This window comes from Microtus pennsylvanicus, chromosome 7, assembly GCF_037038515.1.
Source record: "Microtus pennsylvanicus isolate mMicPen1 chromosome 7, mMicPen1.hap1, whole genome shotgun sequence".
NCBI classification, from domain to species: Eukaryota; Metazoa; Chordata; class Mammalia; order Rodentia; family Cricetidae; genus Microtus; species Microtus pennsylvanicus.
In genome coordinates, this window is record NC_134585.1 from 98,566,285 (window position 1) to 98,590,721 (window position 24,437).

The window sequence follows — 24,437 nt, forward strand, 5'->3', positions numbered from 1 at the left end:
GGTTGTGACCCACCATATGGATGCTGGGAATTGAACTCAGGACCTCTAGAAAAGCAGCCAGTGCTCTTAACATCTGAACCATCTCTCTAGCCCCAATTTGGCTTTTCTAAGAATGTGAGGTGAAATACCGGTAAGAATATTAGTAATTTGAATGAGTCTAAGTAAATATTTATTTATTTTTCAGCCTAGATATCATCATGAATAAACTAAAGTGAATAATCTGAGGGATCCACATTCCTCAGAAATCAAACGCAGCAACAAGACATCCACAAAGAACTGCCAATTGCTGCAACATGAGAAAATAAGCAATTCTAATGTCCAGTCTAATTAAGAATTAGGAAAATAACAGTTTTGTTCATTTGTTCATTCAAACATTCATTCAATAGTTATATGTTAAGTCCCTACTATGTTCCAAGTGCCATTCAAGAAGAAAAGCAAGACAAGTGAAGTATAAAATTAGTTGCTCTACTGGGCTTTACAGACTCACAGGCAAAAGGAAGACAATGAAGAAACTAGGAGCAAAAGGAGTGTACCACTAGCAAATCCTGGGGAGAAGAGCCAAACAAGGAAATCCCCCCAAAAACAGGTAAAGAGCGGGCAGAATTTGACATAGAGTTCCCAGAGGCAGCTTCACTGAGATTGATCAGCAAAGGAAATTCTGCAAGTTACAAGAGAACAGGAAAAGCCCTGGCAGATTGTCAGCAAAGAACTTTTAAAGGAGACCGCAGCTGAGCTAATTCTTAAAAATAGACTCCACTTGGGAAGGGGATAGTATTGAAGCTAGTCTCAGGGCCACCAGAGAGACCTAAAGGAGTGGTGATAAGGATATTATATATTCTTAGTATTTTATTCTAGCAGAGAAGATAAAGGCAGAAATTCTGGGGAACAGAATTTCAGGGGCAAGATGGTAATTTTATAATTTGACCATCAGCATTTTCCATTTGAGATACCTGTCAGGTCTGTGAGAAGAGAATTCAGTGAGTCTTTGCTTATCATGACAGAGATAGAAACATTGGCTTGAGATCAAAATATAGGAATTATCTGACTAAAGATGCTACTAAAACAGAGAGGGGATGATTCAATTAATAACACAGTTTTGAAAAACAGGAGAGAAAGGGAGAGAGGGTAGAATAATGGGGAGAGAAATACACACACCACAAAAAAGAGGAGAAAGAGGGTGGAGAAAGGGAGAGATTAAAAGAGGAAGGGAGGGAGAGATTATGAAAGAACCAGTCTTCCAGTAAACAGAAATTGAAGAGCTGCAGCAAAATACTGTGTCTGAGGTCCTAAAATAGAAATTTCAGCACTGATACATAATTTTCCTAGAAGCAAAACTGGATTTGGGATTGGACATATGTCCTTATTAATTGAGTTTTCTACAGGAAAACCACAGGGAGAGGAAGAATGAAGGAGGAAAAGGCAGAGCCAAGATGCATCCATGATATTGCATAATCTCAGCCAGAACTAGAAGGCTCTTCAATGTCCTCCTGGAGGCAAGGGGTGGAGCCAACTTTAAGAACACATCTATGCTAAGTGTGAGTACACAGATTAAGAAGAGTACATTGAAGGTTGAAGTAGGTGGGTCTTGGGGAGTTCAAGGTCAGTCTAGTCTGCACATCAAATTCTAGGATCTTTCCTTGGCCTCTGACACCACCCCAGTAGAAACACTGGGGCATCTCACAGTCTCATGACAAGGCGGGAGTCCAGGTTATCCACTTGCCCCATTAGTGAGCATTTTCCTGTATCTTCTTGTGTTTGGCTAGAGTAGGTATTGCCTCTCTGAGTGCTATCTGTCTTACTGACTTCCCAGGACTAGAGAAAACAGAGTTCTGTTGGTGTTACCAAAGGTACAGAGAGAATAGAAAGTAACAATCAAATCATATACCTTGATAACCACTTCATGCAATTCTTTACATCAGCACAGAGAGGATGCTAATGCAGAAGAAGAAAAGCTTATTCAGATGGCGAACTGAGAATCAACTTGAACCATAGGTCCTGATCCCCTTACAGGAATGAACTTCACTGCGGCTCTCTCTCATTGTATCAGAATCACTGGAGTTTGAACAGTGATCTACATCTTCAGCAGATCTTGTACAACGGATTATTATTATTTTTACATAGATTGGAAGCTTTTACCTTATTGTCCCATTTATATTTACTCACTATATAAAATACAAAATACACAAAAAGTCAAGAACACAAAGATAGCCACCATTAATAACTGTATGGACATTTTTATTCTTTATGGATATGCACAAAGTTATGGTTGTATATAAGTATACAGAATTACAATTAGATAAAGAGATATTTAATGTGCTCTGCGTGTAATGTAGATTGTGACTGTTTAACCCAGTGTATTAAGTATTTAAAAATAATTTTAATGGTCATACAATTTAACACTGAATATATTTACTTTAATTTAGTTAACCAAGACTCAGTATTTAGAATTCAGGGGATTTTCTTCTACATTTTTTTCTCTACTGAATAAATAATGCCTAGAATAATCCTCTTTCTACATAATTAATGTTTACCTAATTCTTAATTCTTTCCATAGGACATATTACTGTAAGATGAATTACTGAGTATGTTTGATAATTTAAAGTTATTGTTATAAGTTGAATTGTGTCTCTGTAAAATACGTATGTTGAAATACTAACCCTTAGTACATCAAAAATGTAGTTACTTAAAGACAGAATTTAAAGAAGTAAACAGATTAAAAAAAAGCTAGTAGAACAGTCAGACTACAAGAAAACAGAAATCATTGAAAACAGGAAGTAGACACCATTGATAAGACAAGTAGAAGGGTCTCAGCAGGATTCAACTCTGTGAACACATTCATCACAATCTCCATTCATCTTAATGACTCAAGCTACCTTACAATGATGTTTTGAAATTATAGCCCCATCACATCACACAAATATTAATGAATATTCTCAAGTATATTGTGAGATTGCTTTTCTACAAATTAAAACAATAAATACTGGGTCAAGAAAACATCTCAATACTACCTTTGTCAATTGCATATTTTAGGAGATATGAAATAAGAAACTGTATGTATGAGACCACATCAGGAATAAAATGATCATTTTCCTAAGACAGTAGTGATAATAACAAGTGTAATAGAGAAAAACTTCTATTTCTAAATAGAACCTGGACCAAAGCATGCTAGATTGTTTAGGAATGAAAAGTCCTAGGGAAGTCATCTGATGTCTTTGGATCATAGCTCTCACATATTTGAATTGAGAAAGTTATCCTTGATAGTCTTTAACAGGTAGGTTTGCAAACTATACCATTCTGCTTTCATTGCTCTTCAATTGTTGCCATCATTATACAAGATCACAATATGTCATCACACGATCTAGTGTGAGCTACCCTGGTGTCCTTTCAAAGACCCGTACTGGAAATGTCCTAGTAAATAACAGAGCTCCTAAGAGTAGACCAAGGAAAACAGAATCCCAAATTCAAGGCTGCAGCTGACTGGGAGATCTGTTCATGTTATAGTCTGCCTGTATTTTTGTTGTTTTCAAAACCCTTTTCAGAACGGCCATGAAAGAAAAACATAACAATTGCTAAGCATATCCATGGATGACTGTCCTCAAGTCTCAATGGAAGGAGAACTAAGGAGGGTGAAAATAATGTTATGTATCTTAAGCAACAGCATGTATAAAACATACAAGGAACAAACACCGAACAAGCTCTGGCTACAGTCTCATTAATTATCTTGGAAAAATCATTTTTGGGGGGAATTCCAGGAAAAAGGAATTCCTTTCCCATTTAAAACATTTATAGTCCATAAAACAACATCTTCAAGATTGCCGTTGAGGTTACATCTAACATCCACTCATGACCTCACAGTCTGTGATCGTGACATCGGCACAGATAAGAAAGATTCTAAGCTGTTTGTTGTGACTTAAGCTGCAACCTTAGGACTCAGGAGGTGAGAATAGAAGGAATCACGTGATATGAGGCCAGTCTGAGTTACACAGTGATTCCTGGTCTCAACAAGCAGATAAGAACCTGGAAATGTCGGCTGTTTACACTGGACACTTGCTAGTCATATGTCCGCCAAGAACATATTGCACCTTCCACAGTGATACTGAACCTTCTGACGCAGAATGTCTTTCACCATGTCACCATTGCGCAAAACGATTTTAAGCTAAAGTTAATCAAATTTAAAAAAATAAATATTAGCTTGATACTGTTTTCAAATATAAAATATTTAAAGTATTTCAAAAGCACAGGAGTACTTTGTACATATTTAATTACATTTTGAAGGATTCAAAAGACATTGTCCAATGTGTGGGGTCATTTTCAGCACTAAATCAGGTATCAATGATACTTACAAAGCAATTCTTATCAGAATTTCTTTTCCAATGTTTCTTGTCTAGTTTCTTGGCCACAGTGGAACGCAGCGTTGCATGAGGTTGTATTCGAGGATTTAAAGCCAGGATACTCTGAATACAAGAAAAACAATACGCGAACATAAGTAACCATGTTGGCATTAAAATGAATCAAAATTGCATTTGCATTACCCTATTTCACCGAGAAACTTAGTCACAAGTGAAAACTCCCGTGACACATGAGATACAGAAAAAAGAAATAGATGTAATCTAAACAAATTAGAAAATGATTCAAAGGTCACACAAAGATGTTCGAAAAATGAAGAAAAAGAATATTAGACTTAGACCAGGACCTATATAGGAATATCAAAAACAAGAATATATATGGAAAAGCTAAGAAGAACCAATGCTGTTAAGAACAAAAGCAAGCAAATAAAGAAATAAAACACCATTACTATAAATCGAGCTTATCTGGATAAAATGTGAACATGGTAAATTCTAATCTCCTTTCTAATAATTCTCAAAAAAAATTCTTGCCCAAGGGAAACACCTTTAAAAAAAACTCATACATTTAAGGCTAAAGAAACATCGTAGAAGATAGAGTGGGAAAATTTAAAAAGGTCAGAAAAATCAGGGTGTGTGCCCTGAAATTGTGTCTACTAATAATGACAGAACTTATAGCCTCACCAATATGACTGCCTAACCATGGGCTTAACAAAAACAATTCTGTCAAAATGAACAGAAGAAAAACCATGAGGTTCCAACCTTACACAAAGAAATGCAGGAAATTAAGGAAAGCTGATGGTGGGAAAATTAGTCTTCTCCAGGGGAGAACACATGAATTAATTATCCAGTACTAAATGGTCGGCACTGAAAACACACATACAAGTAACATTATACAGTTTGGGTAGGTTATATTTATGACTATATGTATATGCATATGAACATATGCATTTAAAAATAATGTAAAAACATGAATTTGAAAAATATTAAGGATATATGGAAGGGCTTTGGAAGGAAAAGGTATATGGAAAATGATGTAATTATATTTATGATATCAAAAGTAAAAGAAACCATAATAATAGTCATAAACCAACGTGACCAACAACAAGCAAAAAAATTTATTTTCACCAGAGAGGAAAATCTCGAATGACAAATGTTTCAGTTGAACCTAGTCAACATTTTTGCTAATATCTTTGAACAATTTTGACATGGTGAAAAGCAATATATAATAGCAGGAGAAAAATAAAGGAGAAAAGTATTAGAAAAAATGGCTGTGGATACAACCAATGAATGAAGTCCTTGCTGTGCAAGCACAAGAACCCACATTTCAGTTTGTCAGGACCCATGTATATAGCCAGGCATGGGGGAGGTACCATTATTTGCAGCCCTCCAGCAGCAGAGACTGAGATCTCCAAAGCAAGCTGGCTGGCAAGAATGCCTAGACTTGGTGAGATCCAAATTAGACAAGACATATTGCTTCAATACAGTGAAGAGGGTTGTTTAAAAAAAAAAACACCTAGCATCAGCTCTGAGAAGCTACACACACATCTGCACACATCTGCACACAATGTGCATAGCAGACATGTGAACACACACATGCTATGCACATACACATGGACAGCACACACATACATAAAAATCACTCAAGAAAAGGATAGACAAGACACGGAGGCTTAAAGTATTTAATGAAACGGGTTGTGATTTTTTTCATTAGTAAGAAATGTAAAATCAAAATGGTTGAAATTAGAAATTTTAATTTGGATATAAGTAGATAAATGTTTTGAAGTAGAAATCATAGTAGCGACCTTTACTGCAAGAGACATAAAAGAACATGTGCCTCAAAGCTCTTCTCTATAAAGACCTCCCTGACCAGATCTGCATTTTTGCTTCCGAGCTCTCAAATATCTCCTGAGCAGTCAACACTGATCATGAAAGATTTTTTCTCTCATAGACTGAGAACACAGGGAATTAGAGAATTGGAGATTTTATAACATTTTTAATTTATTCTTCTCTCTGTAACAAGTCACAGTAAGACTAGGAAAAAACTTTCTTAACAAGGCTGGATGAAAAAACCCAGGAGGAAGCAAAGGGTTCCAAGAGCAGGCACAAGAAAGAGTCAGAGACATAGCCCACTCACACTGTTATGAGATCCACAAGAACACCAATCTAACAACCATAATATACGCACAAAGAACCTGGTGCAGATCCACGCAGGTTCCGTAATTGCCACTTCAGTCTCTGTGAGCCCCTATGATCCCGGCTTTTGTTGATTCTGTGGGTCAGGCTCTCACAGTGTCCTCAACTCCTCTGTTGTGTGATGTGCAACACCAAGGAGGCAAAACATGCTTGCCTGCAAAATGAGTGATTCAAAACTGCTCATTTCTCTCTCTCTCTCTCTCTCTCTCTCTCTCTCTCTCTCTCTCTCTCTCTCTCTCTCTCGTGTGTGTGTGTCTGTGTGTGTGTGTGTGTGTGTGTGTGCTGGCCATAGAACTCTCAGTGAACTACTTATCCTTTTTATCTAGACTGGCAGAGCACCATAACAGCTGGATACGGTTCTGACAGGGTCTTTAGAATAGAATTCCTGTCGCACCTGATAACTCCAGGAACTTCCTCCAGCCTAGATTTTTAATTCCTTCAAAATTAACCTGCCAATCTCATCTTTTCCACATATTAAAATGAATCATTATTGGGAGTCCATAAACCTCTCCACAACACTGAGACAAATGAATAGACAAATTCTTATACTACTAAATATGTGCTAGCAATGCCCTTCCCATCTTACACTATTCAGTTCTGTCTGTTCACATAAATTAATCATTCTCTGAGTGAAAATTTGGGTGATTTGTAAGAATATTTTCCACATGATCATACAAAAGACTTTAAATGGTACAAAGAAAAAGCATTGCCTAAGATGAATTTTGTACTTAGAATATAAGGATGAAACCAGAAAAGGATATATTGCACACTATACTTGATTTAAAATGGTAGGAATGTCACCTACTTTAAAGTTTTGGACTTTTAGAATGTATTACATGCACTTCAAAATTTAAATTAAAAAGCATCTATCATTATGGCCATATTATGGATAAACAAATAAATTGAGCCTGAATAAGTACCATATTTACAGCCAAAGGAGACTAAGATACAATTTGGTCCCCTTGGTGGGTTTAAATTCAAATTTATTCACAAATAAAGTTTTTCTATGTCTAATGTATAAACTGGCTATAACCACATGTATAATAAATTTTAACTGACACTTGAATAAGCCAATGAAAAACTAATGTTGGACAGGCACTCTGACAACTTTTGTTCAAATCCCAGGTCTCAATGGTAGAAGTAAGAATACAACTCATGCTATAACTCTGGTTCTGTGCATGCATCCTGGCAGAGAGGTATACACACACACACACACACACACACACACACACACAACGTAATTTAAAAAAAGAATTAAATCATTTTCCAAAAGTTTAAAAAAAGAGAGAGAATCAATGTGAGGCCTTGACTTTATTGTGAAAGATAAACACCAGAGAGATCGCATTCAAAGTAGTACCCTCAGGACCCATGTAAATCAACTCCAGCAATACAGCTGCTGACAACAACCCTTAACTTCTGTGGAAACTGTCTTAAAGTCAAACAAACAAACAAAAACAACACCAGCAAAAACACACATCAATTGAAGACATTTTGCAATTCAGAAAGAAAACTGAGGGTCTAATGAAAGTCTGAAATACCAGCCACCACTGTCTTCCCCCTCTCAGCTCCATGTCACACTAATCCACCCCAAGAGTGTATAACCAACACAGTAAAACTTTTTTTGTGCCAGCATCCACTTGAAGACTCTGGTATCCCTAGTGCCTCTCAGGGAAGAAGGTTCTGTCAGCATTTCTCAGAACCCCACCTCCAATCACTTAGACAACAAACTCAAGAAAATAGAGCCTAGTGGCCCAGAGTTCCTTGAACCCACGTCAGCTCTCACTGATTGACTATAGGCTCCACCTTGAGGGAACCATGCTAGCAAAAACTGATGGTAACACTGGAGACCTTTACTAGGACAGGGTGATAAAGACTGCACAGGAAGAGCAACTCACTGAGAAAACCAGAGATGGCTGCTCAGACCCAGCACCCTGGTTGTAAAGTTAGGTGTCCCTTTGGAGGAGTAGGCACTATCATTACTCCATGTAATGGAGGAATAGAGCTGTGGAAGAGAGATGCCCGAAAGGAAAAGACAGTGGCATGAACAGGCAGTTCTCCACATGAACTGAATTCACTTGAACACCTATATGGGGAAGTTCAAGCCTAAAAGTCTTCTGAGCAATTGAGACTTTGACGGCAAGCAATTAGGAAGTATGACATCTTCCAGAAAAAAAATAATAAATATAGTTAACATGGCAGAGAATTCACCAGGGAGAACAGGAGAAGCAGGTCAAACAAGCTCTTAACAAAAGCCCTTTAAAAAAACTCACCTCAAAAGCAACCCTCACCAATGAGTCCAAATTCAACTGAAGCATACGACGGGGCTATTGATACTTCCAGGAACTATACAAAATAGGTGTGCTATACAAACTAAGTGTGCTAGCAACATGAACCGACAAAGATTCAGAGGGAACTGAAAAGGAGGCATACGAGAACTCTATAGAAACCACTGTACAAACCCCAGGGTACAGAAGACTCTGGGTAAACCGAGTGCATCACAAAACAAAGCAAAACAAAAGACATAAGTATAGGAAAGGAACGTGTGTGGAGTGGGTGGGGGAGCATCAACAGGAGTGGCAGGGGGATAAAAGAGGGTGCCTATGACAGTAATCAAGACGTATTATTAGCATCTATGATTTCAAAGAGCAAGTTTTCTAAAAAGCAAACAAACAAATAAACTCAAATGTGCTTTTAACACACACACACACACACACACACACACACACACACACACACAAAACCTGTACCATATAGAGATGTCAGAGATACAGACTTTAGGAGAGATAGACTTCTCCAAATCATCTACCCAGTCACTAAACAAAGCACATGCCCTCTGTCCTGAAAGCACAAGATTAGTATGGCAAACTGCTGTATTTAGAATAAATACATTTATGTCATAAGCTCTGGTTAGGAAACGATTGAGGATGTCTCCAAAGATTTATATGCTAGAACCTTAGTCGCCAGTGTGGTAACAATAAAGGGGTGGGTGGACATTTAAGAAGTAGTGTCTGCTTGGGGCAGTTCCCTGAAAGTTCTGGGTCCCTGCCGCACTACGAGTTTTCTCCTTTTCACATACTTCTGCCATGATGCCATCTCTCCAGATGTCAGGGAGAGGAAAGAAGCACTGGGTTAGACCCCTCATACCACCAAAACAAGTGGCAAAATAATAATAACACAATAACAGCAAAACAAGAAAGCACAGCAGCCTATAAAGTATAAACACTAATGGGGTTCTAGAAGCCACTGTGAGATACATACTGTCAGAATGGATAAAAAAAGCAAGACCCAACCATGCTGCGCTGTCATTAGGCAACACATCAACACATTACAGATTCAATGATACAAATAACATGAAAGACTGACAGATTTTTTAAACTGCCATGGAAATTATGACCGTATAAAAATATATATATGGGAGTGGCCATTCTAATTTCTGAACAGACTTGAAACAATAAAGCATTGCTAGATGTAAAAGGGACATTTAATAACAGAAAAGTCTTACCTATTTGGGAATTTGAATAATTCAAAACATATATGCACCAAAAAAACAAGGCAAGATATGCTTAACAAAACTGACAAAGTATAAGGGAAAATATATCAAGACAATAGCAGTAGTCAATAATAATGCTCCATATTAAATAATAGCTAGAAAACTAGACAGAAAAGGAAGGAAACAGAGGATTTGGACACAATCCTCTGTAGAAAATGAGCAACCCAAGAGAGCAGAGCACACATTCTTCATGGGTATGTGCATGAAGCTTCCCAAAAAGGAATTATGCTAGAGTTAAAACAAGCTTCTGTCTGTGGAGAAAGCTCAGTAGATAAAGCCCTTGGCTTGCAAGCATAAGGACCCGAATTCGGATCCCCAGAAATTCGCAGAAAGTCATACATAATAGCATGTGTCTGTAATTCCAGTGTTCCCACAGCAAGATGGGATACAGAGAAAGGAGAGTTGCCAGCAGCTGAAGGTCAACTAGCCTAGTGTACACAGCTAGTTGTGTGAACAAAGGGAAACCCTGTCACAGAAGAGGCAGAAGGCAAGGACTGACAGCTGAGGATGTCCTCTGACCTTCACATGGACCGTGTATGAATAGGCCTGCACTCACGAACATGAACACATACATAAAAACACACAGGTTTACACATCATTTATATACTCACTCACACACATGCATGTGCGCACGCACACACATCCTAGATAAAAATTAAAAAATAAATTATGTTTTCCAAACATAATGGAATGGAGTTAGGTAGTGACAACAAGAATAATGTGGGAGAACAGTCACTATAAATACAATAATTTAAAAAACAGAAAGTTCCATATAGTGCATGCTTGCATTCTCATGTAATGTCCAGGATAGACAAATCTGAAGATCAGGGGTTGCCTAGGGCTGATGGGTGGAGGAAGTGGAAAGTAACCACTAAAGCATGTGGTTTGTTTGTGGAGTGATGAAGCCTGGGTGTGTATTGGAAGCATAATTATGAATTAATAATAATAAAATATATTAATAATATTAATATATTTAAAATGCTAAATGTTTTCTCTTATATGGGGAGTGGCAGGATATGGCAACTGTATCTTGATAATGTTATCAAAAATCAATAAATGCTGCATTCGACAAGTTTAACTATACACTGTATTCATTTTAATTAACAACTTTGGGACTTGCTTTACTTGCATAAATGTGACAGAATTATATTAGTCATTCTCACAAATGACAAACATGAATATCTTTCTTCTATCATGCTAGTTTTCTGTGTATTGCAAATAGGACATTCACACTCAAACTAAATGTTTACTCCTTGGAATGAAAAATTTCCAAGGCAAATGTGCACTTAAGAAAATGCACATTTAAAAGAATCTCATTTTATAGGAAAAAACTAAAGATAATTTTTTATAAATACAGTGCTTTGGCTTACCTTTTCAGATTTGAATCACAAGAGTACTATGCAATAATATAAGTCAATAAAAGAAAGAATGAGTTTAAAGGTATTCTGGCCAACATTTATATCAAACAAAATAGGAATCATGCAAGAAATGTGGCTGTATATATTTTACCTTTTACATCCTCAATCCATATTGTGATAAATGATTGCGTTTATCTACACCGGCATAGAAATGTAACTTTTGGAAATAAACATTCTGAATGTAATTTATTGGCTGCTTATCATGGTTACTTTTCTTTCACATAACACAAACATAAAGCATAACCTAGCATGAAAAATTGGGTTAACCTTTTATGAGAAGGCATTGAGTTGAATTCAATGGATCTTGGGTAAAAAGAAATTGGATTGTGGAGAATGGTTACCAAGGATTTGACTTAATAATTTCCCAGATGAAAAGTGATATAAAATAAGAATACAGGATATGAGTGGTTGAGAGCTGCTCAAAACAATTTTCCCAAACAAGACTTTTTAAAACCCAAAGTCAATATCATCAATAAGAAAGCAGCTGGCAGAATAATAAGGGAGAGTTCTAAATTACATTCTTCCTAAGAAATGACCAAAGTCAGAGCCCTACCAGGTCACAGGGTCCCCTCTCTGGATGAATTGAGCACTTTAAGAAGCCTATTAACCCTTTCAGATATCAAGTTACTGGTAATAGAAGGGGAGTTTTCTCTTTTCAAAGAATCTGGCTTTAAGTTTTTCAGTCATTTTCAGAAGCATTATGAGAATGTCGGAAGCATTATGGTACTGCAACGGTGTGCATGGGGGCAGAAGAAAAATACCAATTTGAAAAAATTTGACGGCATGAGTTTTGTTTGGTTTCAGAAAGGATTTAATATGATTCAAGCAGATTCTGCATAAAATCTGAGTTATGTACTGTCACCCGGTTTCTGGGAACATTAAAAGTAGGGTTTCAGGAGTCCTGCAGCACACATACTGAAAGTTGTACCTGAGTTTTGTGCCTCAATCTAGAGAGTGTGAAGAGTGAGCGTTTGACTGCAATCATACACTTTCTCTTCCTGGATAAAAACACTAATCCCTGGTTGTAAAATGTTGGACCTTGAGTATCATTTGGGAGCTCAGATTCCAGTTTCATGAACTCATTTGGCCAAGCGTCCTTTCTCAAAAAAGTGCCAATGTTTACATGACCGTATTTATTCATTAAATATTGTGCCATCAAGATTTTCATCTTTTGTAATATTGGATTACAAACAAATATTTTCTACCTCAACACTACTTATCCTTGGTGTCATTCTGAACTATAAAAATGATACATATGTACTCACATTTGGAGTATACATATTCAAGTTGATGAATTAAAACTGATCTTATTCAAATTATGGTTCAATCTTATAATTGATGGCATACTCTGAGATTCCTGTAGGTCATTTCCGTGTATGAGACTAACAGAAATCAAATGGTTAAAAGCATGCTGCTTTTACTTCTGCCTAGCTTGTCATGCCTACTTCATCTTGATTTCAACATGTATTTTCTTCCACTTGCCCCTGAGGAAACAGTACACTATGTTCACCTAAGCAAATTCTCTCAACTCACAGGCAAGCAGGTAGGCCATTGGTTAATGTATTAATGTCCTAGCAAATTCTAGCGAATAGAAACCATCTCTTTGGTACTTACTTGCTGAGCTTCAGCGCCAGCCAATTACCTCACCATTTCTTATGTCTGGCATTACTCATAGGAGAGGGAGAGTTTAAAAAGAATCTCTCTGGCATTTTCAAAGTAGTTTGTAAATGGAGACTTTAGATAAGCCCAGAGATGGTGTGGCCAGTTTTCTGCTTTATGGGGAACAGAGGGCAGAACAAGCTTCATTTGGTCCCTCAGGTCTACGAAAACAGATACAAGCAAGTTTGGAGTCTGAAGGCTTTGGAAGATGCTGGCAATTAGTCCTGGCCAAAGGACTCTCATGTGTTCATAGTCATCTTCTAAATGAACTCGTAAGCATCACCTTAAGCTGGACCACTTTTCCAGGTGATGTTAATAAAGCAAAGTTGTCCTTTTTTCTTGACCTTTCCTACTAACTCCAATATTCCTTCTATTCACAGTGTCTAGCTCAATGTTATTAATAAACAACAGATGAAGAAAGATTATGTAAATATTCTAAATATTCCTGTTAAGAACTTGCTAAACAATGTGTCTAGTGCTCTATGTTACATTTGGTCTTAGATTTTAAGTCTTCTATTTTTGCTGGCTACTTAAAGCAACAGTGTCTCATTCTTTCACTGTTAAACAGTGATTAGTAATAGTGTGCCTTGATTATAACGACCACATATGAAAATTACCTGGTGAGCAGTAAATTCCTATTCCACATTGAATTTTAGTTGTATTAGTAGGTTTTAATTATTACGCAGCTAATGGGCATTTGTACTTCTAAATGTCAATTGTAAATATTTACATGTGGATTTGTTTTAAAAGTATAGGAACATGCAAAAAGACAAAGGCAACAAGCAAAAGGGAAGCTATAAACAAGACAGAATGACAAGAAGTGATGTACCTCAAATGAAATCAAATTGAGCATGGGTTCCTGAATTTATCATAGCTCCCTGACCTACAACTGCAAAGGCAGATTGCCTACAAATGCCAATATGCTCTTCGCAAATTAGTATGGCACTATTGAAGTGTCATGAAATTTAAATATACACTTGAACATCCATGACATGTATGGAACAATACAGATAATGTCTGTAATACAGAGAACTGTACATAACTAATGAACTTGGGGCGAGACATGTAAGGGTGAATTTACATTACATTTCCATTCTGGGAAAGACAAGTCGGGTGAGAAAAATGATGAATTTGTAAACATCACAAAACTCATCAACTGGAAACACATGAACGGTTTCAGGGTGCTAGTCACATCACCTGGGAAATTCAATTCATTTCCATTGAACAAATAGTTAACCTAAGTAAAATGGTTCGCACATCTTAAAACATCACATCTATCATGTCTGTGCAACTAAGCAATCTGGGTTCTATCACTTGAGTCTCTAGTCATCTTTGCCAGAATTTACAGGGTTTTTAAACTTATAAAGTAAATGCCACTCAATAGACTGATTTTTAAAGGGTTCATTTTCTTTTTAAAAGACTGAAAATTCATAAGAGGGACACGCACACACACATAAGCATATATATGCAAATATGTTAGTGTATATGATATTAACCTGTGAGTCTTCCTTTTGCTTCCCTTGGTACGAGGGTCTGTTCCCCAAATCTCGCACTGATTCAAGGCAACTACTTGCCACTGAACCAGATCCACAATTCTTGTAGGATCAGAGCATGATGATGATATCTGATGTAGACACTGATTTTTTTTTCATTAAAATACAGCCCCTGAATACCATAGACTGGGTGACTTAAGCAACAAACACTTTGTTCTCACAATATTAGAGACAGAATAGTCCACAGTCAATTTTGTGCACAATTTGTTTTTTAGTGAAGATCCTTCTGCTGGCTGTAGATTACTAACCTTGCCTTCTATCTCTTTGTGAAGAGAGTGAGAGTAAGTCCTCCACAGGGTTTTCTCATAAAAGCATTAATGGCATTATAAAAGTCCCACCCTAATGAGCTTAAATAGCCCTAACTCACTTCAAAAAGTTCCATCTCCTAATACTACACACTGGGAACTAGGCTTTAACACATGAGAGCTAGTGGTATACAATTAGTCTGTAACAGACACAGAAAAGACTTTATCGTGTGTGGAGCTATTAAAACACAGCTCACATTATATTTCAGCACAGACAATAGTATCTTAATATTTCAGATGGAACCATAACTGTCAGGAGCCAATTTCCTCCTAAAATCATTACAGGAACCATCACCCTGGGGAGTCTGCAGAGAACCCCACACCCCTAATTGTGTTAGGAATAGTTCTATTGACAGAGCCTACCCCACACCCAAATTGGTTGTTAATGAGAGCTATCTGTTAGCGGAACCCACCCCCCATTCCAAGCTATCTAGAGAACTAGGTGTGTCATCTCCTAGTTGTAACTTCCAGGCCTACTGTGACCTGACTGAAGATAACCTGCTGCCTACGTGACCAACGAGGACCATGTGACCAACGTGAACCACGCGGCAAGAGCCCAGAACCCTGTGCCCATCCCCCAACTCTTTACTCTATATAAAGCTGTACCCCATCTGTAATAAACGGAGGCTTTGACAAACCTTGCATGGCCTTCTTCCTGTCTCCTAGCCCATATCTTCCAGGTAGTGCCTCTCCGTGACCCTGGAATAACTCGACTGCCAGGCGGGCTACTAACCCTAGACTAAGTGGCCCGCCCAAGGCAATCGACACATAACAACTCCAGACTTTCTCTGTACCAAGAAGAAACTTTAGAACCAAAGCAGTGAGCATTTTATAGTATTACTTACATTTACAAAAAGAAAAGAAAAGCAATATTACCAAAGAATTTAACACCAGCTCACAATTATTTTATTTCTTTTATTCTTTAAGCAATTTACAGAACAAAACATTAAGAATATACTATGATATTGTATTAGCTGGGCTTTTATACATTGTGAATTAAGAATAACATATCATGGGAAAGCATTTATCAAAGGACATTAAAAGTGTATAAAAGGAAAGAACACATGTTACGGCATACTGACTGGATCACAAGGCCCAGAATCATTTGAATTCAGGAGGTTTTTAAAAGTATATCAACATGCTAAAAAATAAAACACCACCAATCCACTAATAAAGCTAGAAGGAAAGATGCAGAGACCAAGGACAAAGCAAGACCTGAGTAAAGCTTATGATTTTAAAAATTAAGTAAACTGAACGTGTAACTTGTTTTAAAAAATAATAATAAATCATATATTGACTAATTGTGTGCTGACTATAGGACTAACTGCCAAAAGGAAACACATGAAATAGCAAGCAGTTTGCATTACAATAAGAACTAGAGTGATCAAAGGTAATTTTTCTTTTTAACTGGAGGATGATCACAAGGAAGGGGCTCTGAGAAGGACGCTAGTAGGGGAAGGTGGGGAGGTAGACTCTCCAGAATAGAAGCTGTGAAATCATATGGTGTCGTGTTGTTCTTCTGGATCTGGAGTGAGTCTTAGCTTATAATGTTTACAAATACACAGCATTCTCATTACAATCTTGTATCCAGAAGCTTGCTCTGTTTGGTATCTTTCTTTTTTCTTGGGTATACATTTGTGTGCACACACACATAAACGTGAGCCTGCATATGTGTGTATGCATATGTGAAGGTTTGAAGGTAATGTCATGTGTTTTCCAAAACCACTTCTCTCCTTAGCTTTTGAGGCAGGATCTCTCATTAAACCTGTGGTTTGTAGGTTATGTAGGATTGAATTAAGGTCTTTATATTTATTTCATGATCCCTTTACCAAATGAGTCACGCCACTACCCCAAGGCCTCACTTTCTATACACTGTTTTTGCTGCTATAAATTCTCTACTTAGTTAGGTCACAACAAAGGGCTCTTGGATCTTCCCTAATTCAGTCAGCCATTGTAATGCACTGTCATATAGCCTATCTGCAGGCATGGTCTATCATGACTTAAATTCATCTGAATCAAAAATATCCATGTACTGTCTTTCCTTACAAAATCTCACAGCACCCCCATATCTCCCTCTCTCTCTCATCAAAAATACCACACTTTTCTCTGTGAACATGCACACAGAGACTAGTCTACATGGATTCTCCTTTGCTTATTCATCACATGCATGCCTGTTCATGTCAGTCACATGCAGATGGGCCTTTGCTATTTCTACCTCAGCCTATACAAGATCCTCTTGAGGCTACCTGGATTGCACTATGATCAAACTCTCCATGTTAGACTACTCGTTACTCGCTCCAGGCATAAAATTTTAATGCCAAACCTTTGCTTGCATCACCAAAAAGCAGTTGCCTTACATTACATTGAACACCTTAGTTCTAACTAAAACCCATTTCTTCCACAACTTAAAAATCAGTCTTTGCTCTGCTATGTTACACCCATGAGTCTCAAAAGAAGCAGCACTATTTGCTACTCCTTCCACACAGGATAGGATATCATGTGAGTATGCTTTTTTACCATCAGACTGCCCAGGGAAACGCAAAAGCAAGCATTCGTGATTGTAATATCTATCTATCTATCTATCTATCTATCTATCTATCTATCTATCTATCTATCTATCTATCTATCTGTGTGTGTTCAAAAATAAATATGTATACATACATACACATTAACAAGATAAAAATCCTAGCAAAAATAATCTGAAAGAAAAACCTCCTGCTGGAAGGTAAAAGGACATTCCCAGTAGAAAGACAAACAGAATCCTGTTTTCCTTTTGCTGTCATTCTCTCCTTCTGTTTCAGAAGACAAAGGAGACAACATTCACAACCTGTCAGCAGTTACAAAGGTTTCAAGCCTGGTAATGATTAACAGCCCTGTAAAAGGAGGGAGGTCCCTTGGTCTTACTTTCCTGCCAAGGTGTAATCAGCAGCAGAACATAGCTGTTTCAAAATCAACACTTTCCAATGGGAAAGTCAAGGCAACACCACACTTACTGACTCTTTGATGTTCTAGAGTGGAAGTTTCGAATTTCAGTATACAAGGTATAAAAAACAGGGCCCCCAAAGCAAGAGAACCTGGAAACCACTGGAGAGGAAGAGCTGCACTGAAAATAAAAGGAAGTCAAGCATGGTCACTGACGAAGTATAGGATCTGCACGAGCAACGTCAGTCTAGTAAACAGCTTGTGCCCCATTGCACCATTCAAACTTCAAAAGTTGATCCTCTACAAAGATATCCTGTGCAAGAAAGAGAATTTATCATTAGTAGCAAGGAAACTACAGAAAATGCCCAATGCCTCACAGGGAGAGACATATTTGTAACAGGAAAATATGTTACAAATATATATATATTTAAATCATGGGTTAAAAAAATTTGCTGATATATAAAATGTTCTTGTCCTATAAGGAAATCATATCTAGCATTGAAACTAGGTCTATTAGAAATTGATACTTTACTGTAGGAAATAACTTTAAAATGACACAAAATTAGTGCACATAATTACTCTGCCACTTTTATCCTCCTAATTAAAGAACGGTAATTTGGCTTCTTTACTGACACTTTTTTCAATAAATAAACAGAATAGATTCCCTCAGACTCAATGCAAGCATGGCATGTGTGTGTGTGTCTATGTCTGTTTTTGTGTGTGTCTGTGTCTATGTGTGTGTCTGTGGGCCTTGTGTGTATGTGTTTCTGGGTCTGTGTCTGTGTGTCTGTCTCTGTGTGTGTATATACCAATGGGCTTGCTGGGTTTATTTTAAGACAGGTAACTTACAATAGTGTGAGTGATCCTCAAAGTCTGCATCGCCAGAAAGCTCTAACCAATCAAGGAAGAAAACCTCTTGGGAGCTGCATCACGCAGTACTGGAGTACCCAGTAGTGTCTATGTAAAAGGTAGGATTAACTAGGGGAAAACATGGAGTGTGAAGTCACAATTCTTCAAAAAAAATAAGCTAGTAATTCCAGTTCAAGGGCATACATATTTAACATAAAATAACTTAATACCTAAAGCAATATATAAAGTAATAATGACCTCATTTTTAGTTATTATTTGTAATTGAATACTAATAAACCTAACACAAACTCAGAGAATGGAATTAACCCTTCAAATATTCTTTTGGATCCCAATATTTAATTAGCATAGAAACATACTCCAGAATTTATTGGGTTATCCCTCTTAATTCAGGAAATGTCACAAACACTCATTGGCCAGCCATCTAAAGTAAGAAAACTTGTACCAAAATGTTGTGGGTTTTTCTTTGTCCCATCAGCCAGCTTCCAAATCATGACATGGAAATGTATTATTTATTATGAAAGCTTGGCCTATAGCTTAGATTTGTTTCTAACTAGCTCCTATAACTTGAATCATCCCATTTCTCTTAATATAGTTCTTTTACATGGCTCAGCTACCTTTGCTTTGCAATGTCCTTGCTGATTGCTCTTCATCCTGGCATTTCCACCTTTCGTCCCAATGTCCTCTTTGCCTGGAAATCCTGCCTAGATACTGGCCAGTCATATTTTTATTAAACCAATAAGAGTGACTTATTTTTACAGAGTATAATCAAATATCTCACAACATTATAAAGGTGCCAGTATCCCCAGACAACAAGAAGGAATCTAGAGAATACAACTCCCAGCCATAATCCTAAGAGGTGGGGTGGGTGGTTATTTTGGTCATTTGGAGAGTTATTGATGTTTGCCATTGTTAGGGGATTGGTTATAAATTGTTATTGGTCATGATCAGAAAAAAAACTGAACAAAGAGATCAGATTCAGGGATCTCTTTCTGAAGAGAAACAGAGGGTATATTATAGAAGTGATGAGTTAAAAGGGTGGATTGTTTAGTCAGCTAGTGAACAACCACTAGTCTCAAATATTTTACATTGGTGTAGATTTTTGTATATCGATACAAATTTAAAGTTATTTTTCTTAATATATATATATATATATATATATATATGCCTCAATTGCTGACAGTATACTGTCCAAATTGAAGAGTCAGTACACAAAAAGAAAGGATCTGCTGAACTTTGACAAAAAAAAAAAGTAGATCAGTCCTTTAAAGTTCCCTCATCACAAAAAGTCTATCAGATATTTTAGGCCTGTAGTCTGAAGATGGATGCCCAATATTGCAGAGGAACCTTGAAGTGACTGTCCAGACCTCCAGCTGTGTCTGTAGTTTAGGAGATACTTTCTCTTCATTTCCTGGTTACTCAAATAATATTTTATCCTTCTTGAGTCTCTGATGGAGTTGAAGACTAGATAGTTATAGTTCTCCTTAGTTACAACAGAAGGAAATTAATGGGGAAATTTTTTTAACTCATCAAAATAGGATTAATGATGGAGTATTTTCTCTAAATTTTTCAAATGCAGATGGACTGGACATTGTAAATGCAACTCTTACTTGATAACTATTCTTCTTGTATATCATTTTTCTATGTTAGAGTTAAAACCCTTTTATATTTAGAAAAGGGGGAAATGTTTTGGATACTTGATTACATGGTGTAAAAATTGTCACTCTGATTTATTTAATAAAAAATCTGAACAGCCATTAGCTAGGCAGAATTTCCAGGCCCAGAGGATCTGGGAAGACGAATGGTAGAGATGCAAGGACACAGAACAAGCCTCAAGGGCATTCAAAGTAAAGGTGACTGAGCCATGTAAAAGATGCAAATAAAAAGAAATGGATTAATTTAAGTTCTAAGAGCTAGGTAAAAACAAGCCTAAGCTATTGCTATTGACTGAGCTTTCATAATTAATAACAAGTAAGTTTCCATGTCTGGTTGTCAGGACAGAGAATGACTCTCAGCACCAATAGACAAGAGTAAGTACAGTATCCCAGATACACAGAGACATAATACACCCAATCTCTGCCAAATTCAGACCCTAGCTGCTATTCTTTTACATAAATGTATATCTGTGGAAGATAAGAGAATGAGTGTGGGTAGAGGGGAGTGGGAAGAAAATGCCATCCATGAGACATCAACCTGGAAAATCTCCTACTGAGGACAGAAGGTAAAAGAGGGCAGGAATAGAGGAGGCAGATCACACAAACCAATTGAATGAAAAGACCATAGTGGAACTTGTTGCTCCCTTTGCTGACTAAACAGAAACAGACAAACAAAACATCATAAAATGCTGTTGTATAAGTAGGAAAATGATAGAATCCATTCAGCCACCCAGTTTACACTGAAAATCCATTGAAAAAACATGCTTTCTATCTCTGTCTCTGGGGATGACCACAGAGCCCACAGACTTTCTGTGATATTTGCTGCCAGTGTTTCTTGCTTTATACCTGGTGTCTTTTTCTTTCCTAAGTACCTTCCCTAATTCACTTATCACACAATTCACTGATTTGACGGGTCTGATTTGATAATTTTTAGTGTACTTCTTACAAAGTAGTGCAACCATCAAGATATTAAATTTCAAAACATTTCTTAGGCATGTCACTGAGAAAATAAGCAAGTACGTACCTACAGTCATTCCACAAATGTCCATACCTGCCCCATTCATTTACATTTGAATTCTATGAATTTGCATATTTTGGAAATGTTATATAAATGAATTATATAAAATTTAGGGTTATTTTGTAATTGGTCTCTTAATTCAATATTTTTCAAAGTTTAATCATGCTATGCCTTTTAAATTTTTGTTTGCTTGCTTATGAATATTTTCGTGTGTGTGTGTGTGTGTGTGTGTGTGTGTGTGTGTGTGTGTGTGCATGCATATATGTGTGTGTGCGTGCTCATGTAAAGGCCAGAGGAAGGCACTGGGTATCACCGTGTACTACACTCTGCCTTACTTTTTTTTTTGTTTAGTTTTGTTTTCTTTTCCTAATTTGGCTTGATTTTTTTTTATTGATTTTTATTGAGCTCTACACTGCTCTCCCCTTCCCTTCTTTTCGAGATAGTGTTTTTCACTAGATGGGAAGCTACTTACACTAGACTGGCTAGCAAACTCCTGGAATCCAGCCGTGTCCACCTCCCCTAGCTGGTACAACTAACATGCATGATCATGCATAGTTTTCATGTGGGTGCTGGGCATTTGAAGTGAGGTCATATTACATTCACAGTAAATGCTATTAGTCACTGAGCCACCTCCCGTGTTCCACGATATTTGATGTTTAAAAGATTTTCATGTGCACACATACAAAGAGACAAAAATTGGTAGCAGAAATGGTTGAGTAATTAGAAAGGAATAGACAAGTGTTGAATGAGGAACAGAAAAGGGAAGATAATGGGAGCACACATAATTATAACGAAATGTATTTAAATAAGAAACAGTTAAAACAAAAAATAAGCAACAAAAGCCTAAACCAGTCTACTGTCTTAATGAGACTTAAGTCATGGATAAATAACCAGATGGTTGTTTACGCCTTTACCATTTTTACAATTCTATATTCCTTTGTGAAATCCTGAGTGTATTTCCACACACTGATTGTTTCCACCAGCAGGACGTGCCTACCTCTACATTCTCAGCTTGTGACACATTTTGCTTCTGTGTATGTGAGGAGGTCATGATTTCATTTTACTTTTGAATGGTAATGGTCCTAAATACAGAATTCACATGAGAGAGTGTGTCTGTCTCTCACAGAAGTGTGCTCCTTGCTGTCTTCTCACTTGCTCTGATCACAAGGAAGAATCCCCAACTTCCTTACTTTGCATATGTGAGTGTCTGCCGCTGTTGTTTTGTTTAAATCAAGATCTCTTGGTTCCCAAACTGACTTCCAACTCCTCTACCTCACAACATAGTCAAGATTAACCATGAATTTCTGTTCTTCTTGCGTTCTCCTTCTGAGTGCTAGCTCACAAACCTGAGCCACCACTACCAGTTTGTAAAACACTAGTTACTAAACCCATGGATTCACACATGTTAGACAAACACCCTACTAACTTGAGTTACATCTCAAGCCCAAGTGGCCTCATTTTTGCTCTTTGATTCCCTGTTTACCTTTTTATTTCCTTTACAGCTGACATGATGATTCTATTTACCACAGATATGGGCGATTTGAGGATTGCCTTGTTGGTGTAGTTTTCTACCTATTTCATCTTGGACTCCACTGGGCTTCTTAGGTCTTTGGATTAATTTTTTTCCAAATAATTTTCCTGTCCTCTTCCCTCTCCACTACAACAGTCTTTGAGAGAATCAATTCACAATAGACACACGAAGATACTCACCGTTATCCTACAGGTAATTGACAGTAATGTTTTACTTTCACTTAGCTAGCTATCATTTTCCCCATTTCTGTGACACAGCAGGCTTTCTCAGACTGCCAACCCCCAACTCATGACATGGAGAATTGATTGTTAGTTATGAATGCTTGGCCATGTTTGCCCCACTGGGTCTTTTAACTTAACCTGCTCTTCTTCATCTACGTTTGCTTCAGGGCATTTTACCTTTCTTTATTTCTATATATTCTACATTTCCTGCTTCTTCCATGTCTGACTGGGTGATGGCTTCCTAGCTGGCTGGCCCCGGTTGGGCACCTCCCTTTCTTTCTCACTCATTCTCTTATCATTCTCTAGTCTGGGTTCTTCCTACTACTTATTCTATCTACTCGCCAGCCCCACCTATCCCTCTACTGCTTAGCTATTGGCAGTTCAGCTTTTTAATAGATCAATAAGGAGCCTTAGGCAGACAAGGTGAAAGGTATTCAACATGTCTTTACATAGTTAATGTAGCTCTGAACCACAACACTGTGCTTCATTCTGGAAAGGTGCTACTGCTGTCTTAGAATCGTCTTCTCATCCACAATGCCTACTCTGCCTTTGAACCAATTCAGTTCTAGAGAAACAATTGGCTCTTCTACTGTCTTCCAGGCTTCCACACAGCTTTTGTACAAACAAGCCAAAGCTATAACAACTACTTTAATGTAGTTATTTGTCCATCCTAACATTTGTCTCCATTTTAGATTGCTTTGACTCGTTGAATTTATTTAATACATAATCTTTTCCTACATCTTATAGTGCCTGGATATTTTTAGATTGATGACAGGTATTGTGAATTTTCATGGCCTGGGCATGCAATGATTTCATAATCCTTACTAATTCTTGAGGGTTTTTTTTTTTAGACAAAATATCTGGAAAACATTTGCTGCTTTCAGGAACTGGTCTTGAGGCTTATGAACTAGCACTTCAACAGCATTTGGTCTAAGCCTAATTATTTCCCATTGCTGAGGAAAGAAACTTGTGAGTACTTAATGTTCTATGAATGATAGCATTTTCAAGTTTAGCAGCATGCTGTAAGAAGAAGGCAGAATCCCAATCCTCTGCGAGTGGCAGATACCTCCCATGCTCCTTTCCTCAGACTGGTCTTTACCTAGTAGTTCTTATCTTTACTCTGGGAGCTACTGAAGCGGAGCTCTGTTCCTCTCTGAGTAGTTCTCTGCTCTGTTATTCTGTTCTACAAATCTTTATGG

At 37.3% G+C, this 24,437-nt stretch overlaps 1 protein-coding gene across 1 annotated transcript in view; it reads right to left on the reverse strand.

The window, feature by feature from the left end:
• Positions 1-24,437, reverse strand: part of Dpyd (dihydropyrimidine dehydrogenase) — a 745,624-nt gene that overhangs the window by 699,330 nt on the left and 21,857 nt on the right. Inside the window, exon 2 of the mRNA XM_075981504.1 lies at positions 4,344-4,454. Within this exon, the coding sequence (XP_075837619.1) occupies positions 4,344-4,454 (111 nt within the window). The remainder of the gene's footprint in view (positions 1-4,343; positions 4,455-24,437) is intronic.